Source organism: Scophthalmus maximus, chromosome 17, assembly GCF_022379125.1.
Source record: "Scophthalmus maximus strain ysfricsl-2021 chromosome 17, ASM2237912v1, whole genome shotgun sequence".
In the NCBI taxonomy this organism is placed as follows: Eukaryota; Metazoa; Chordata; class Actinopteri; order Pleuronectiformes; family Scophthalmidae; genus Scophthalmus; species Scophthalmus maximus.
The window spans coordinates 10,487,501-10,507,500 of NC_061531.1; the positions used below are offsets into that span (position 1 = coordinate 10,487,501).

The 20,000-nt window shown below is 44.7% G+C and overlaps 1 protein-coding gene and 1 long non-coding RNA gene across 4 annotated transcripts in view; one reads left to right on the forward strand and one right to left on the reverse strand.

The window, feature by feature from the left end:
- The window catches only part of fam20ca (FAM20C golgi associated secretory pathway kinase a), a 33,384-nt gene extending 15,275 nt beyond the window's left edge, over positions 1 to 18,109 (forward strand). Inside the window, exons 4-10 of the mRNA XM_035615413.2 lie at positions 12,111 to 12,203; positions 14,347 to 14,462; positions 15,103 to 15,283; positions 15,449 to 15,558; positions 15,646 to 15,727; positions 15,909 to 15,968; positions 16,342 to 18,109. Coding sequence (XP_035471306.2) covers positions 12,111 to 12,203; positions 14,347 to 14,462; positions 15,103 to 15,283; positions 15,449 to 15,558; positions 15,646 to 15,727; positions 15,909 to 15,968; positions 16,342 to 16,600 — 901 coding nt within the window. The 3' untranslated portion in view covers positions 16,601 to 18,109. The remainder of the gene's footprint in view (positions 1 to 12,110; positions 12,204 to 14,346; positions 14,463 to 15,102; positions 15,284 to 15,448; positions 15,559 to 15,645; positions 15,728 to 15,908; positions 15,969 to 16,341) is intronic.
- Positions 1 to 20,000, reverse strand: part of LOC118288879 — a 149,697-nt gene that overhangs the window by 95,808 nt on the left and 33,889 nt on the right. For all 3 annotated transcript variants that reach the window (XR_007029884.1, XR_007029885.1, XR_004785933.2), the window contains exon 2: positions 16,361 to 16,512. This is a non-coding gene — a long non-coding RNA (uncharacterized LOC118288879). The remainder of the gene's footprint in view (positions 1 to 16,360; positions 16,513 to 20,000) is intronic.

Sequence of the window (20,000 nt, forward strand, 5' to 3'; positions counted from 1 at the left end):
CAATGCACCCTCCTTTTTGCAGCTCTAGGCAGCAGTGATGCAAACAGAGGAGCCTCTGTGCTGGAGGTGCAGGGAGACTCTCAGTCAGCGTTGCTGCTGCTGCTGCGAAGATTTGCTACAAAAGGATTGTCAGTCTGAAATAAATGTCGGATGTAACAAATGACAGGAGTTCTTTTCAATTCACAGATATACTGTGTGATATTTTTTCATTTTTACACATTTGAATATGTGACAACTATAAACTGTTTATCTTGATCCCTTTCTGGTCATGACAAAGCAGCAGGAGTAGATACGGACAGAGACCGTTTCTAGAAACAGCTGTCTCTCCAATGGGCCGGTCAACCTGTGGGCTTGTAGAGAGACTAGCAGCAAAAGTATGAAAATATGAATGCTCCATTGTGCACACACAGCTGCATATGCCAGAAAATGAAACACCAGCAGGTTACGAGAACCTTCATCTGCACATCTTCCTTTGGGTAGCCACATCAATTTTCACATATTCATAGTTCAGCTCAAGACATTTTACTAAATACTTTAATTATCAATCTGTATAAAAATTTCATAGCAATCCATGAAATTGTTGTAAAGATAATTTGAGTCTAAAGCGATGGACAGAGAGACAGACACCCCAGATCCAGTGTTCCGCTGTGACCACCAACTGTAGTTTCAATTCTATCCATTGCAAAAGCCATGTAGGCTTATGTAATGTCAGAAAAGAGTTTGATTCAACACAAGGGTTATTTCTATGAATGTTTTTTTGCGGTTGGGTGTATTGGATTACATTATATTGTAAGATGTCATTGTGCCCCCCAGGGAAGGAGCAAAGCAACACATCATCATTACAAGATGATGCATTGGGACACAGTCTGCAGTGACATTAAAGGTCACACTACAAAATGCGGCAGTCACATGATGATGCATGGACACTGCCTCATGACACGCTCCATGAGCATTAATAGTGCAGAATAAATTCTGAGAATATCCTGTTCAGGTTCTCGCCTTTTTTCTAGATTTCGGCCATTGTTTTCATTTGCTTGTTACTCAATGTGCATCGCATGTACTGCACTTGAAATATGTGGCGTTACGGTGATATATTTGACAGATAGGGGATATGTTTGCCAGTTAGATATGTAAGCTTGGTTCCAGTGCAAAGGCATCGGAAGTCTATTCATTCCTTTTAAAAACAAATTAACCCTATTCGTCGCCGAGTGCAGTGGACATCGTTCCATCCCACTTAGCTCTTCCACAAGGATAAACGCAGCCCTTGGAACTGTTTTCCCAGTGGTTTCGCCACTTCTTCATTCAACGCCGTCACCCACTCATGACCACAATGACATCTCCCAGCCACCACTTAGCCTCTGATAGATGGTTTCTATTTAGGAGATGGCATCTGACCGCAAACCATCGAGCACAACAAGACTGTTGACAGGTTTAAATAGAAAAGTTCAGCTGTGGGAGAAACAACGAACAAACGCTCGCGCCTCGACTCTGGGGCCCCTGTCTGCAAAATAGCTTCCTGGAATGACTCTTCTGATTGCTTTCTTTGGTCGAGGAATCGAAGTTTTGAGTTTTATGTAGTTAAGGTTTCACTCTGTGGTGTGCAATCCATTTTGGGACGGTGAAGAAAAAGCAGCATCTAAAATAACTGACAGCCTGTTAAAAATAAGCTGTTGCCTCCCTGAGCTGAGTGAAGTGACGGATGAACTGCGGGAACTTGTAACTTTTTAACACTTAACGGAGGACACTGTCGCGACGCCCCCGCAAAGCTCCTCGGGTAATTAATAAACACATTCATTAGGGAGCTTAAAAAAAGAGGGCGCTACTAAATCAAACGCTGTTCTATCATCAGTCATGTGTTGCTGGAAGATGGCATTTTAACAAGCCTTGCTCTGAACTAATGAGGGGGAAATCGCACCGAGTGTTTCACGATGTTATGGCTTGTTATGGATTCTGAAGTTTTCAGTGATGGTTAAAAAAATAAACAACCGCCATTTACCTCTTATCATCTGCTGTGTGTGTGTGTGTGTGTGTGTGTGTGTGTGTGTTTGTGTGTGTGTACATGTTTGCATCTGAAAGTCTTTATCTGCTTCTGTGGTGTGTCCACGTTCAGTTAAAGTAAACACAGATGGGGAAGGGAATGACTGGCCAGCAGCCACGTCGTCCTTCAGGGAAAAGGAAATCAGAGGGAGGAGGTTGACAGGGAAGGTGAGGAAGATGTATTTGCGGTCTTACACGGCTGCCTGGTTTGTAGTCAGGGCACCTTGAGGTGGCAGGGTTCCCCCAGCGTATGTGTGTGCGTGTGCGTGTGCGTGTGTTCACAATAGAACACAGAGGGAGAGAATGTGTGTGTTTCTTATTTTTGGGGTCAAGATGATAGGATTGTTTTGGATGAGACACCACAGATGGGCAAAGATAATAGTAACTGCTGTGCCTTACTGATAGATGATGAGATGATAACTTGTCTTGGCTCAATCCGTACAGACACACGACATTGTCCAAGCAGAAAGTGTGTGTCTGTGCGTGTGTGGAAATGAATGCTACCCGGATTTATCATAATTGGCTTCAACTGGTATTTGCCACTGAGCAACTGCTTAGCGATAATGAAATCAATTCTTAGCGGTCAGCACTGCAGGCCAGTGTGGTGGACAGACCTGTGTGCAGAGCCTCTCAGTGAAAAGAATCTCCAATTAAAATGGAATGATTCAGGTTTTGGCAGGTATCTCAGTCTTATTCTGGCACAGTCGTCTGCCAGTTTCCACTCGGAGAATCTGCTTTGAATTTTATCCAAGAGGAATGTGTATTTTCAGATATTTCCTTCAGCCTCTTATAACATCACATTTATTTTATGACTGAGAGAGAACATGAAAAACATAGCATCGCTTCGGCTCTGAAGAACTTTCCAATTAAATTGAATGTGTCGAAGCTTCAGGCACAGGGCAGCATCCACCCTTGAATTCACCCGTCATGTTTCGGAACACAGTCAAAAGCAGAGAACCATTAGGAGAGAATTCAGACTGTGGGGAGGTGCCAAGAATTGTGGCTGCTCTCCATATCTTTTCCCAGAATCCTCCTCAGTGTGTGTGTGTGTGTGTGTGTGTGTTGGGGGGGGGGACTGCTTTTCGCTAACCCTGCAGTTTACTGACACTCTCAGACCAGGATTGTTTTCCCGTCCTCTCATCAGTTTCAGCTTACATGTCATGCTGGATACCAGGGCTTGTTACTTGGTCCCTGTGAGATGAACGCTCATGGCAATGCCCGTTGATTTTGTGTGCAAAAAAAAAATGTATGAAAACCTCACAGACACACGCAAGAAAAGCTCTTAAAATCCCCACTGATACCAGAAGGCCGAGAGCTATCTCATTCGTTTTCATTACCAAAGTTATGTCGGCCTTTGTGGACTTAGTTGATCGTTTGCTGCCTCTCCAAGAAAAGAAGTATCAAGGTGGATGCCATCTTTTACTATTTCCCACATTATTCAGTTCGAACCTGGATTTTGGCTCTTTGAAGCTTCAGTCCCTCCCCGTCCTCACCTCCCTCCTTCCTTCTTTCACAACACTAGAGCTGTGAGGGATAGAGACAACTGTTCGAAAGGCTTTCTGCAGGAATTTCCCGCTGGAGTAATATTCTTAGAGGGACTGTGCTCCCCATTCATGAGTATTCGCTCTTTCCTCTACATATAAAATGCTCTTTTTGACACTCTCGTGGTGTAGTTGGGTGACTAACTTGTGATAGTGCGGAGGGACACAACAACAACAACAACCTAAATCACCCTTGACATTCCCTGTGAATCTTTTCTACAACTCATTTCATGGTGAATTGCCTGGCACAGATTGACAGTATGGTATAGAGCTGTCAAAGTCCTGGAGAGTTTTCTGGGACAGGTGGCTGGTTTTAATAACTACTGCTCGAAATTCAACTTTGGTGTTTACGTAGAAAGGCATGCTCGAAAAAGCTGCGAGAGATTAGATTATCGTTCTCAACAAACCAAAGCTTGTGCCTTTTCACACATAATCACTGTTGACCTAAGAATACCCTTGACGCTTCTGCATGTTCTGCTGCATAATTCACAGATCATATTCTGTGCAAAGTCTGTCATGAATCGAGCACCCAGTGGAAGGATTGCCTCAGACTTGTGCTATTGAAAACAGTTAATCCTGTGGATGGATATGTAAATACCAAGTGTGTTGCTCTGTGTTGCTGGAACACACGGCGATTGTCAAGGATAAACGGATGTGCATTTTGTTTGTTGTGGGTGATGGTGTGGGAGAAAGGGAGGGAGACACAAACAGGGGCAGCCACGAGCATAAAGACCTGTCCCATCCATCAAGTACATAAGAATAAACTGTATAATCCCCTTTAGTGAACACACATATTTCATACATTGCATTCCTGAAAACGGCAGTGTTATTCCAGTATGTGAACCTACTGTAAATGCACATTACTGTCACACTGCACCATCAAAACCCGCAGTTTTTAATCATTCTTTTTTGTGTATTTGCTTCGTTCGCTTTGACTGTACATAAAAACGGACATAAGTCAGCGGGTCCAGAAAGTGAAGCCAATGTGGAAGTGCAAAAAAAACAGTATTCTCTCAAATGACCAGCAGAGGACGACTCCAACAGAGTCAGTATCAATATACAGTAAGTCTACTTCTCACTTGATTTATAATGTCAGTAAACATTTCCCTGAGGAGTTAATGGTCTTAATCTTTAGTTTCAAGTCTTCTTCAATACAGCATGATGTTCATTTTTTAAATGATGGTCCAATTGAGAGTTTCACAGACAGTAAAGCAGGGTATACATTGGGGAGTGGATGCAGCGTCATTGACAGATAGTGCCGTCCAATAGGTGGGGGTTGCAGGTGTAAGTGGACGTCTCTCAGTCAGACCCGCCCCTGCTCCTCCAAATATGGTTACTTCTGGTTTCAAAAAGTCAAATGCTGAATTTTAAGGCTTCAAAATGGCGGTTCACAAACCAATGGGTGACGCCACGGTGGGTCTCCGCTTGATCGCTCATCCTCACCTCATGTCATGCATATTTAAGGGGGTGAAAAAACTGAAATTGCTTGAATCTATTCTGAGTGTGCTGGCGATGTCGTAGAATTTCTGTAAATGTTACAATTAGCCGGTTGTTACTTTGTAAGAATTTGTGAATCGTGGAGGGTTTCAGTGTTTGTCTTTGAATCTGCGAAAAGAGACACAGTCAAAACCAGGCCATTCTGCGCCTAACTGGTCATTTCATGCCTTTATTACGGAGTCAGCAGTAGACAGATGACAGGAAATGGGGTGAGAGAGATGTGAGATCGCATGTGACAGTGCAACAAAAGTCCCTGGCCAGACTGCCTTAAGGCAGAGACGCTCATTACGACAGTTGAGCTGACGATGAATCGATTTGACTATTGATCACACCAAGTTGGACCCGTCTTTGCCAGTCATTCTCAGAGAGATTGTTTCACATTTGCAAATGGCATCACCGTTCGATGAAGTGATTTGTGTGTCGCATGAGGAAGACATAAAAAAAATAAACAAGACGATTGGAAGCCAGGATGTTGCTCTGGTACTTTTTACTCTTGTTTGTATTTTAGTGCAAATCACACAACGTATTATCCTTCTGACCTTCTGATCCTTCTCACTGAAAGCCACAAGTGAACGCGCTCATCGTGTGACACGCACATCACTTGATTTAACGGGAAAACGTTGCATTGCATTCACCAAAAGGGGTCTTTGTGAAAATTTTAAATACACAGTGGTACTAATAAGATTTGCAGCATTTTCCTACATATCACAAGTGTGCTCACGACTCGGGGGAGCACGTTAAGATGGTTGTTGGGAATGGATCCCAAAAGCCCCAGATATAATCCTGCAGCTTTGCATCAGGTTCTCACAGTGATTTCAGGTCTTTAAACACTGTGCTCGACGGGAGCGTTAAGCCCAGGGGAACATGGCTGAATATGTCAAGCCAGTCAATTAAAAACCAGCAAGAAAAAAAAAACCTGATATCACAGTTACTTTAGAAATAGCTCTGAGAGCAAAGGGAGGCGGGGTAGAGAAGAAGGGACTGCGATTCAGCCTAAAATAGATGGAACGTGGAGAATTATTTGATGCATTCACAAGTTCTACACGTTGACCAGGCATTGGGGATTTTCCAAAAATCTCACCACGATGAAGTGTTCATTAGAGACCTCACTGTAAAAGAGAGCACCGTCTTCCGGAAATAGCATCTCTGCCCTAAGTAAAACACCCTCCAACATTTCTCTTCTCAATAAAACCAGAGATGAGATTTTAGGGGCAGGCATTGTGAGAGAGACTCATTTTCTATTTATGAGGCACTATAAAGTTAATGTACTTAATGTGTCTCGGGGCATTAAAAGGTTTTCAATCACTGACGATCAAAATTTGATCGCTCCCATCCGATTTCATTGTCCATGTTGACGTTGAGCACACGTTTGATTTGCTGTTCGGTCGTTACTGTATATAGTCTTCTGCGTGCTTATGTTTCCAGCGCTCTGCGTTATGTGTAGTCCGTCTTGTTAAACCACATACACAGAGGGTAGTTAGACAGCGGCAGGGCTCTGCAGACCCATAAGCCATGGCCTGATCCCTGACATATTCAGACAGGGACTCCCGGCCATCTGCTGAGATGAGACAGTTGGATAGGCACTCTCTCTCTCTCTCTCTCTCTCTCAATCGTGACTCAACCTCTCTCCTCTCTCTCTCTCTCACACACACACACACACACACACACACACACACACACACACACACACACACACACACACACACACACACACACGCACACGCACACGCACGCAAGTACATGTACAATATACACTGGGTCTGAGGGTTTCTGTGTGTCATCTATCTTAAGGGTTGCCAGAGAGCTCTGGTGGTCACAGATAGTGACTTAGCCCACAGCGACGCACAGCTTCCCTCAAAGCCTCACATTCAGACTCCGAATTCAAGGCCTTAGTTTCTGCCTGCAACTTTTCATTGTGAACAGGTCGGGCAGCAAGAAAAGAAGAGCGAGGCAGCCGGGTTACTGGGGAAAGAAGGAAGAGAGAAATACTGAATGAGATATGCTGAACTTAGAGGAGGTAACTGAGTTAAAGGGGTTGCACCATCCCTGTTACTTTACCTGTCTTTAGTACGTGAGTCTGCTTATAAAAGCTTCATGGGGAAATTTGAGACTCAAGACCTTAAGCCACAATGACCTGGATGCTGAATTTACATGATTTTGATTGATCATCACGAGATCACAATTAATTATCAGTGCTAACGCGTGAAACGGTATTAGTTGCTTTACACGTTCAATTAGACATGATATGATTATTATTCCTGCAGACTGCAGAGGATGGAACTGCAAATTGTCAGCCAGGGGCAATTACAGCGAGCAATAGCACCAATAAAAGACAAGAGAAAAAAAAACTGCCAACTGATGAACGCAGGCCTCTAAACTTTAAAAAGACTTTAAATTATGCAGCGGGAAATCCTTTCAGCCAGTGTTTAAGGTTTAATGTGTTTGACGAGAAACACTGCACATAAAAAAAAAAATGTGTTATGACTTTTTGTATAGTCCAATACTGTTTATTTTCAACCATTTCTTTTTCCAGTGTTTAATGTATAATGTATCACCCTCATTGTGAAACTAACTGGCACCCGAATCTGATAAGGGATCGATCAATAGACATCTGCACCTCCAAACTTGCGCGTACTGAATATTTCATGCAGCAGAAAGCTGATCACTGACAGTGTTGCTCAGTCTTCATATTTATTCCACACTCCTTCCCTTAACTCCCCGAAACTGAAGCACTGGTTTGGGCCATCGTCCTTCTTCGAGTCAAGTCGTGTTACCAGCATACTTATGATAATATCGCCCATACATCATCCCACACATGCAAATAGCTTGCCTTTTCCCTTCAGTGTGCGTTAAAAAAAGCTGAGACCAGAACACAACTTGTGTAACATTGATTTGAAATTCAATCTCGACAAGTACCATAGCGCCCCGGGCCAGTTCTTAGATCCTGCTCCGATACTGATGCTGGAGGAAGCAAGAAGGGCGGCATGCGTGGGGGGAAGTAAAGAGAAATATGCAGACACAATGTCACACACACACACACACACACACACACACACACACACACACACACACACACACACACACACACACACACACACACACACACACACACACACACACACACACACACACACACACACACACACACACACACACACACACACACACAGTATTCTGCTTTTTGCAGATGTAAACAAAAGCATGCACAGCAGCCTTGACAGTCTTTGCCTGTGTCTTCTCGGGACATGTCTGCATGTAGTGCTGGTGACAGATGAGCACCCTCTCACACAAATCAGCAGTCTTTTATCCGGTTCACCTGTCTGTCACCTCGAGAGGTGCAGTGAGTGTTCCACAAGGTGCCATTTACCCGCGAGTGTCCTGAATATATCACACTAATCACTTTTATGTCTCCAAAACCCTTAATAAAGACAAAATATATATTTCACAGCAGATGAGGCGAAACCCTTTTGAAAAGAAACAGTAATCAATCTCGAGAGGGAAAGAAAAGGGTTTACACTTTGAAATTTTGTTTCAAAGACATTCAACTGTTGTCTTTGTTTTGCTGTGGTGAGAAAAATTGATGAGGAGAAAAAAATAAGGTGGTGGTTGATGGGAAAATCGGTCAGGGAAAGAGGAGAGCAATTGAAGGACCGACGGAGAAGGGATGGACAAGAAATGCATGGAGGGAGAAAGGAAATGAGGTGCAGAGGAGATTAGACAACATGAAGCAGGATCCAATATTCTCGAGCCTACTTCATTCTCTCCCTCCATGTGGAAAACCAGATTTCCAGGAACAGAAAGCTGCATGCAAATATTTTTTTCTTGTTATTCTCTTCTTGTAGTCTCATGACTTTTCTTCTTGGAGGCTGTGCTTTGACCGCTACAATGTTGTTTAGAGGACTCAGTGAAAGTGACTCGTGGCTCTGAACAGGTTAAGCCCAAAGGACGCATCAGAGCATAAACACACTTTCTTGTTATTTTCATCTGATTACGTGGTTAATGGGATTAAATGCAGGTCTTTGGCTTGTTATGGTGGATGATGAGAGCGCCGCATTCCTGTCACGTTACAGTATCGTAGGTATGTACTGATCAGATCTTAAAAGATTTGAAACTGCTCATCTCTTCAAAAACATCAACATCAAAAAATTATAATGTTTTCTCTCCTTTTTTTTCTTCTTTCATTACTATTAGCAAACAAACACACACACACACACACACACACACACACACACACACACACACGTGTTGAAATCAATCTCTCTGTGCAGTCTGATCATGTCATTTGAAGAAAATGTGATACCGTAATTGTGTAACCATTGTCGCAGTTTTTTCAGCCACACAAACACACACGCACGCACGCACACGCACGCCCGCCCGCCTGCCCGCACGCACAGGACAGAGGGCCAGACAGAAACAAAGGAGCCTGTCAGTGGGGGGCTGAAATCTGCTGCGTATTACCAATAGATGACAGATCTCCTGTGCGCCCACTCCGTCTCTCCCTGTCTATCTCCGTGTCTCTCTTTCTCTCCTTCTATACGTTAGATCAGTGGCACCAAGTCAATGGGTGCTGTATGGTTCCTTTTATTCTATTTCTACCTGCAGTTCCCCCCCCCCGGAATTGAGATTGAATAATGCCTCATTATATCTGCCGTGTTAACCTAAACCTCACCACCTGGCTGGGAAAAACTAAAACACATACTGTTTCATCTTCATTCAGCGTGCGCAGCGTCAGGGGAGCTGCCAATTTGCTCCCATTAGCTTCATTTCAGAGGGTGAAATCGGAGGTGTTTGGCGCCTCGATTTTCTCTCAATGGGTTTGTCTCGCCTGCCCTCTCTCAGTCACCAGCATGTATCATTATTCTGGCTGTGTGACGGTATTTGTGTGTGTGTGTGTGTGTGTGTGTGTGTGTGTGTGTGTGTGTGTGTGTGTGTGTGTGTGTGTGTGTGTGTGTGTGTGTGTGTGTGTGTGAGAGAGAGAGAGAGAGAGAGAGAGAGAGAGAGAGAGAGAGAGAGAGAGAGAGAGAGAGAGAGAGAGAGAGAGAGAGAGAGAGAGAGAGAGAGAGAGAGAAAAGAGGAGTGTGCATGCAGAGTCTGGGCCACAGCTGTTGTGGTGTTTGCCCCTCCCTCTCCCATCTTTCTCTAATATAACCCTCCACTGTGCAGGTCTAAGCTCATGAAAAAGCACTAAATCTGCCAAGTCAGCGCAAACTGAGTCCACATAGGCAGCCAGTTCGTTTTCGTCACACACACATACACACTCTGCTGAACTATGAACAGTATGTTTGCTGTAGCCTGATCATACACTGCTTCAGATAAAAAGGGCTTTTATTATCAAGGACATTCACTGATAAAGGAAGTGTGTGTGCTCGTAACTGTGGTGAGGGGAAATTTTGAGATTTTTTTTATAGTGTGTGTGTGTGTGTGTGTGTGTGTGTGTGTGTGTGTGTGAGTATTGCAGCTTTTCACATCACAAACCTGCTATTACCGACATTCAAAATTCTAAGGAGCTTCCTCCACGACATGAAATTGCATTTTTACATCTTGGTGGCCATGGCAACCAAAGCCTGTAATGCCTGTCAGTCAGGTTTATTTTACATATTTTGCATAGTGGAAAGTTAAAAGAAAAAGATACAAAAACATTAATAAAAAAATCCTATATGGTCAAATGCTTGGACTGAAGACAGGGAGGCGTTTCTTCGTTGATTGCCGAGAGAGAAACAACCTTTAACGTTAGACTGTCTCTCTCGGTCTTGCCAACTTCATTTCCATGCAGAGTACTTTATTAAAGTAGAAGTTGCTATTATGTTCAACTGAAGACAAAATTTCACATCTCGTTGTTTAAACTCGGCATCTTTTTTTGTGTCGCTGAGCCTTTTTTCGGCAGCCCTGATTATCTACACGTGATAAGGCACCTTGATAGAGGGATATTTGAATTACACTACAACAATGTGCGTCACTGGCGCTCTGAGTGCCTCCAGCTCATAAGGTCACCTTTTATTCCACTCCCTTCATCCACACAGTATCTTTTATCCCCTGCCATGCACCCTGGAAATAAAAACACCATTAGCCCCCTCCTCGTTCTGGGTGGGCAAGACGGGATCACAATGGCGGCACTTGATTTACCCGTAAGTGGCGGTTTCTCTGACATGTAAAAGAACAGGAGGAGCGGTTATTTATCTTTTGTCAGTGGTTTTCAAGAAAAAAAGGGAAAAAGGTAGAGGAGGGGGTCGGGGATACACTGCTGCACCCTGAAGTCCAGTCCACACTGATGGAGTGGAGGAAGGGGGGGTAGCAGCATGTTGGGGCAAGGTCGAGTGCAGAATATTATGTGCGTGAGAAAAGAGAAAGCAAATGTGTGAATGTGGAGAGCTAATATCCCGCTGCCAGAGGAGCAGACAGGCTTCTAGCAGTCCCTGACTCAGATCCATGGCTTGGTTGGCAGATTCACGTCTCCCGGATGTCTGTGTGTGTCTGTCTGTGTGTTTGGTGAGGGAAACAGCAGGCTGTAGGCAAAAAAGAAAAAGAAAAGAGTCTCATCCAGCTTCCCCCTGAGCAGCCTCGTCCACACAGGCTTTGGTCTCATGTGTCAGCCTGCGTCCCAGAAAAGGGACGCAGAGATGAGTTTCATGCTGCAGGAAACAAACATTTGATGAGTGCTGGATGGGATTTGAATAGACTGGAGAAGAAATGACTCAAAATCAGGTGATGGCACGATCAAAAATCGGATGAATGGCTTCCTGATGTTACAATATCATTTATAGCATCAGCCCCTTGCTGATGAGTCAGAACTCCAGGACTTGTCAGGACTTGAATTTACATTTTCAACCACATCATCTTTCAGCGCCCCATTTTTTTGTTTTTGTTTGTTTTAGTTCAGGATGGATATGAATACAGAAACGTATGGGTTTGTTTGCAATTATATTTCACTATTGTTCCTCTAATCTAAACACAAACGTGTAAAATGTACTAGTACAAAGAAAAAACCTAGTGAGGATGACTGTGTTCAACGTGTCCTTGTAACTCCTTGTCTTTCAGGCAGACACGCGAGCAGGAAACCCCTCCCGACTTCTTCTACTTCTCCGACTTCGAGAGGCACAACGCTGAGATTGCCGCTTTTCACTTGGACAGGTGAGATATGCCAACTGCCCCCCCCCCCCGCCCCCAATAAAAAACTCTCTATCAGGAAGAATGACGTGTCACACCTGACACGTTCCTTCACACAGACAGCGACACTTTAACCGCATTATGAACCGGAGGTGAGCCATAATGGAAACTAAGATGTGAAAATTTGAAAAGGATTAAGTACATGAGGGATTACCTGATACACAGAGCCGGGAACGTCTACTTGCTGCTGAGTGCAATGATTTTCACATGATCCTTTTCCTCTGAGGACCAGTTTAAAAACAACACATCTCAACAGAGAACACTAAGAAGAGTCGAATATGATAGTTTGGGATTCCGAGGGAGGATGATAAATGGACTGCGGGTCATCGTGAGGTCTACCGAGGGCACGGTAACTACTGTCACACTTGCTCACAAAAGCAGACGCTCTCGCCCTCCGTTGGTTGAGGTCAGTGGCATGTGTCTGCATGGGCAGAAAAAAAGGCGCAGCCAAACAGGAAACCACAGGCACGCCGTAACCACCGGGACACAGCCTTGGAGCAGGGGACGTTGCCGGTAATACCCCGAAAAGGCAGTTTGTTTTTAGTTTGCATGCACCACGCGGGCACTGTCTGTGTATAGTCCAGTTGCTCGACCACAGCAGCCTCCGGATGCCCGTCTGAGCCTGTGCTTAGTTCATGACTCACATATTGGACGAGGAATGTGGAATAGGAGGACGGTCTTCTTTTTCCTCTGCTCAAACTTTTCGAATTCGGGAAATCGATCAAACGTACCGAAATATCCAGAATTTTAACACGTCATCGCTCCCCACCGATGACTTATAATTCTCGCTTCTCGTCACCCGAGTGCTTTCTCGGGGTGAACTCCTTGTGACCCAGGGGTGTGTGATAGGCAAAGTGGACACAAATAGACACTTCAGTGTGTTCTCAAACACGCGCGCGCACAGACACACACACACACACACACACACACACACACACACACACACACACACACACACACACACACACACACACACACACACACACACACACACACACACACACACACACACACACACACACACACACACACACACACACACACACACACACACACAGGTAGCCCCACTCACAGGTGCTCCTTTGTCACCGGGGCCCCACATGACAGTGCAGTTTTCCGCTCCTGAATGCTGTCCTCTGTAGGCTAAAGTTTCGCCACCGCCGCTCCCCCCAGCCAGTCTGTCTGTCTGTCTGTGAGTCCGCCTGCTCCCAGGAGGCTTAGCTTCAGTCTTGTACTGGCCAGGGTCATTTTGGATAGAAAATGTACACTGAGACCGTCTGAGCGGGGACTGAATAGGTATCGTGTTCTGACATAGGAGCATCGGGAAAAATTGAGAGGGCGAGGCTGAGAGAGAGAGAGAGAGAGAGAGAGAGAGAGAGAGAGAGACATATGCAGGCAGAAAAGGGAGGACGTGAAGTCGAGAGCAGGATGAGTAGAATTAACCTGCGCTCTACCTTCAGAATATAAGCAGAGGATAAGATGGGGATTAAGGAGGTGTGGTTCATAAAGTTATTTGTTTGTCTGCATTTGAGTGTGTGTCGGTGAGACAGACCCTCCTTGTTTCGCTCATGAGGAAACGGCGATTGCCAAAAAATGCTGCTTTTGAAGCCAATCACGCGAGCAGACAGAAAAGCACTGTAAAGCTGATGAATTAATAATTAATCTTGTGCGCTTGAGGCCGAACAGATCAAGTTCTCTGCTGACGAGTGTGATGGGAAATCACTGAATATTTTGTTTTGGGTGGAGAAAAGGATCCTGATGTACCACTTTTTTCTGGAATGGACACATGTATGCAGATGATGAACATTGCTGCAGACGAGAGTGAGCGAAAGGGTCAGGAGGCTTTGTAGATCATGAGAACGTGAAGTCGAAAACATTGTTTTACAATTTTTATCTTCTGCAACATCTGCAAATCTGCAACTACGGCAATATTGATGCCATGGCAAACAGCATTGCTTCAGTTTTAACTTAGCTAACTTAAAAAATATATATATATAATATATATACATATATATATATTATATATATTCCGTCCAAAAAGCCTAATGAGTGCGTTTTTAAACACTATGTAACACGATCGACTCTCTGCCTCTCTCTCTCGCCTCAGGATCCTCGATTTCCGAAGAGTGCCCCCGGTGGCAGGACGACTTGTCAACATGACAAGAGAGATCCGAGATGTGACACGCGATAAGAAGCTGTGGCGGACCTTCTTCATCTCACCAGGTAGTAACTCTGCCAAGACTCTACAGCCTAGCACAGTGTCAGAGCCACTCGGTTTCATCCCAGACAGAATACAGGTGCATCTCTCTGGAGTTTTTCACCTCTCTTCTTCACTTCCAAGGCACGACTGCTTTAAGTAAACTGGGTTATGTACAGAGTGGGTTATATGGTCAAGCCAAAGTCACCACAGGGTGGCACTGTAAGTCAGGTTACTCACAAAAGCGCCAAAGTGTAGGATCCACAACATTAACGGACAGTGAATAAACTTAAATTGTGTCCAAAACAATCAAGACATTAAGAGTTAATTGTAAGTGAAATTATTTTGTACAATACAAAGCAATCAAGTCATTTGGTTTGAAGATTAGAAGACAAACGTGTGCAGGTTCTCTTTGACTGAAAAGTAACAGCTGTGATGGGTCAACACTCACTCACATGCCTCTGTGACCTGTTTGGAATGTGAATCTGCGATTGGAAAACCACCACCACCCTCCTGGGTTTTTCCACTGTCTGATCACCATCTTCTGTTGTTATTTAATCCCTCATTCACACTCAGACACATCATTGTCAAACCACTTCTCCCTCTGCCTCTCCTCTGACCTAGTCGCTAAACCTGTTTTTTTTTCCCCTCTCCTCTCTCCCTCAGCCAATAACGTCTGCTTCTACGGCGAATGCTCTTACTACTGCTCCACTGAGCACGCTCTGTGCGGCAAACCGGACCAGATTGAGGGCTCACTGGCGGCCTTCCTGCCTGACCTGAACCTGGCCAAACGCAAGACCTGGAGGAACCCCTGGAGACGCTCCTACCACAAGCGCAAGAAAGCAGAGTAAGGACGGGACACCGGTGATGCGCACTCACACATCTGTCAGCACTGACACACCTCACGACTTCGGAGACATGGATTGGGCCGAGTTAATTGTCTAATCATCTATTATTTCCCCCCACTAATTAACTAATTCGATTTTTACAAACATATTTTCTGTGTTCCCAGGTGGGAGGTGGACCCAGATTACTGTGACGAGGTGAAGCAGACGCCGCCATATGACCGCGGCACTCGACTGCTGGACATCATGGACATGACCATCTTTGACTTCCTAATGGGTAAAACGTGTCTCTTTTAATAACTAACTTTTAATTAGTGACTGTGTCCTCTATTACTCAATCACATTTCATCACCATTTCCCTCAGGCAATATGGATCGTCATCATTATGAAACTTTTGAGAAGTTTGGGAACGACACTTTCATCATTCACCTTGACAACGGAAGAGGGTGAAGACATTCATCTGCTTTACATTACACTTTGATAAGTGTCCGTCTTGGCAGCTAATAAATGTTTGAACAGTCGCATTGGCATCTTGCAGTGACTGAGAAATTGCTGTCTAAATGAGTTAAATCCAGCATAGGGTTTTGTTTGTGATAAATCCTGTAATATTTGTTCCCACCCTTGTAGGTTTGGAAAACACTCCCACGACGAGTTGTCCATCCTCGTGCCTCTCAGCCAGTGCTGCAGGTCAGACTTTTGGTTACCTACGTGCTTCTCTGTCCTGCTAACGACGGAATTAATCACCCCGCTGCTTGCCCCCCCCCCGTCATCACCATCGGGCCGTTCGTACACAGGAAATATCCAAAACTAAATGGGAGATTAGCATAAAGTATGCAAAGCAAAGTTCTCTTCCACAGAGGTTCAATATTTTTACATTTCAGACACACTGAGCCTTTGTTTGTTAGTCAACCGAAGTCAAAGACATACATCTTAAAGGTGGATTATCATGCAGTTAAGGAATTAGCTCCAGGTAAATGTTAGAATACATTAGTATGCAATATCCTGATATCCGAGTTCCAATCTGAAATAGCCTCTTCAGTAATCCCGTCTGTGTTTACAGAGTGAGGAAGTCCACGTACCTGCGTCTCCAGCTGCTGGCCAAAGAGGAGTACCAGCTGAGCGCGCTGATGGAGGAGTCCCTTCTGCGCGACCGGCTGTCCCCCGTCCTCATCCAGCCTCATCTCCGGGCCATGGACCGCCGGCTCCGGCTGGTGCTGCAGGTGCTTGCAGGCTGCGTAGAGAAAGAAGGCCACGTTAATGTCGTGGAGGGGAATTTGGCCGGGGACACGGTCACCCACAGGAGCCGGGGTCACAGGTAGTGAGGACGTTGCTCTAGGGTGACCGGGACCGCCGGTGACACAACGGACCACGCTCTGTGGCTGTCTAAACCAATGGGATCGGACCAAAAATCCCACCTCTGATATCAAGCTGAATTCAGTGAATTCCAAGACTTGCCACCATTGCCTCTATGGAAACTGCTCTGAAGTGTGTTTATAGAAGAAACCGTCCACAGACACAATGGAAGACTGTGCTCCCGCGGAGGCTTTGTATTTGTTACATACAGATGTATTTTTCTTCCATCAGATGTTGTGCAAGACAGACGAGAACCACTGCTGTGTTCTTGTTTTTGTCCCGTTTGTTTTGAATATGGGGGTATCGGCTTGTTTTACATGTTAGTGCATAACCAAATGAGAACTCACACTGACTGGGCCTCTTATGGCCAGACAATGAAAAGGTTTAGAAGGCATGTGGAAGTTTTCAAGATAATGTTTGTTTTGTAAAACATGTTAGTTTTCATCGACCGGAGAAGTGAAGTGGGGCCAAGCACAAAGAACGTGCTACAATGAGTAAAAAAAAGAGTTTATTCTATTCTTGCGTCTTGGAACAGACTTGGAAAAAGACTGATTTCAAATGTTATTACATTCCTCTGAGCGGCATAAATCTGAGTTCAAGTGGACTTCTCACTGGAGTTCAAGCAGTACCTTCACTTTGCCTTATTCCAATTTTGAATTCATTTATTTTCTTTCCCATTTCCTCGGCAGGTTTAGCTTGCGCGACATGCAGAAACACTATATATGTACAGAACCGGGCCCGCACTGATGTGCTGGTCGGCATTTTTTAAATGGTATGTCAGTTCCTTCAATTGCACTACCATTCTCACCTGCAGACCTGAGACATCTAGTACCGACTGATTTTACAAATTGTGCAATGCAATGTTAGAGTTTGTATGTTGATTTGTTTCATGAGATTTCATGTCCAAATGACTATTTATTGGTGCACTACACAGAGTGAAAGTGATTTAATGAATTCTTGATATGGTTTGCTTCATGTTGCTTTATGGGGAAATATAGAGGAGCTATATAGTATTTGGAGACTATTAAAATTGGGTACGATTTTTACTTTCTGATAATAATTTTGAAAAAAGCTGTTTGATTTTGGACACTAAGTTGTTGCCAGTGCAATTTTGTGTTTCCTCCAAGGGTCCTGCGTATTGGCTAACCCAGTACCTGTGCCGTGACAGAAACGGAGTTCTTGAATGTTTGTGGGTTGGCAGTATGGACGGCATTCACAGAGCGACAAACAGTGCGACGCCTGGGAGCTGGACTCAAAGTCTGCTTGGTGGTGATGAAGGGGTTAATTAAAATGCCTCTTCCCCTCCGCAGCGACGACCTCGGGACCTGTTTTCGTATCCTCAGTGTAAATACCTATGAATACTTCGACGACCTAACAACCTGCACCGCACAGTGATCTGCTTCTGTTTTCTGCTGTTGCATTGTTACTGTGAAGATCTGTTTACTAAATGATTAAAGTGTGCAATAAAAACACAAGCCAGGACAAAACTCTCTCTGTGTGTGTGGGTGGGTGGCGGTCGGCATATGGGCCTCCTCTGTCTTACTTGTATGCACGGGTGGAGGTGAACACATGTGCCTGTTAGGGGGGTGAGGACGAACCGAGCAAAAATAAAGGGTGGGGTTGTGTGAAGAACCTTTACAAGCTGTAAAACTCATCCAGCCAGCAGGATACATTGAAATAACACATGAGAAAACCCAGCATTTAATTAATTAATTATGTCTGTGAGCACCAAAAGACATGGCCTGGACTGCAAGTCTGGGAAAATTTATCAAATCAAGATTTCAAAGGCCTACAGCAGCAGATTGTGATAACTGTATAAATTAGGGTTTGTCATCTCACATATCACACAAAAGGTGAATGTCTTCCAGTTGCGAACCACTAAGGCTGAGTCAGATTTGCATGAACTCCCACACAAGCTGCACTTTGTTTTTAGCATTTTCTTTCATCTTTTATTCCAATGGCAAAAACAAACATGTATTCAGTGACTGATTCGCACATTCGTCTGTGTAAAGGCACTTTGCTGTCAGTCTGCTTATCCTCACAGATTTCTTTTTATTGTAGGACAAAAAATTTGAATAAGGCAACAAGTGTGACAATGAACGTTTTTACCCAGATATGCATTTATACATCCCTATAATTATAAGGTATTAGAACTGTAAAGGTCATTAAAGGACCAATTAGAAGGAGTCTCTTTTCGTCGCCTAGAAAAGGTTAAAATCTAATTTGCTGCAAAAAATGACATTCCAGACAGCCAGAGTGTCTCGAGGTATATCAAAATGTGGAGCAGAATTTGAAGTTTTGCATTGAGGATGACATATTTGGCTTTGCATGTGTTGAAAACACTAGTTTGCGGCGCTGTCCGTGGTGCTAAATGAGCTCCGGGCCACTGTTCTCGGAGCAATGCCAAGGCGCTGTCCGTGGTACTGAAGGGTCACAAGCGGAGCTGTTGCTACAACAAACAGTATAACCACGGACGTGTCCGGTGTGTCCAAGTGAGGCGTTATAAGAAGCCAGCCAGGAGGTGAAGATGACGGTCAAACCACTCTGATAGCTCTGAGGTTGATTTATTGATAAAAAATGTATTTACATCGCACGGCAGACAAAGCACAGATCTTCATTCATGACAACCATGTTCATGTTTCCATAGAAATGGCAAAACCTCCCTCTCCTCCCAAGTGCGACACATGAGAGTTAAACAACAATGCATTCATTATTTCCGGTGTGTTCGCAGTAAACCGAGGCGTACACATTTCCCCCCAGTAGAGGGCGCGAGTGTACCACAGATGTGACCGTGGAGCTCAGGCACAAGAAGCAGTTACGCGCTACATGCACCATGTGGCGCTGAAGCTCCGACCGTCACGTCTGAGAGGAGGGTTACAGAGGTGACGCGTCTTGTCCTGTGTTAAGGTTACAGACGGTGAGTTATACTTTGTGTGGATAAGTAATGTCTGTACCACATTTCATGACTTTCACTTTGAGGGTTACAGGCGTAAGACTCGAAGGCACTTACACTTATACTTAAGACAGTATGCTGTTGAGAAAAATAATCCCAGCAGAGCTAGTGGAGTCTAGACGCGCTGTCACTCCCCCTCAGCCCCTGATGTTGTTTACCCTCCCCAGCAGACCACCCCACCTACTCTCACCTCATTCAGTGGCAGCCTCTCCTGCCTAGTAACAGTATCCAACACCACCGTCCTCCCGTCTCTATGGCAACAGAGAGCGACCCCCCCACACACGCCCATCCTGCCTTGCCCCCCCGTGATCTAAAGGTGTGTGTGTGTGTGTGAGTGTGTGTGTGTTTGTGCTGGTCCTCAACGACCCTGACCCTTACACCTCCCCCACTCCCCCTGTGTTGACAAAAACATA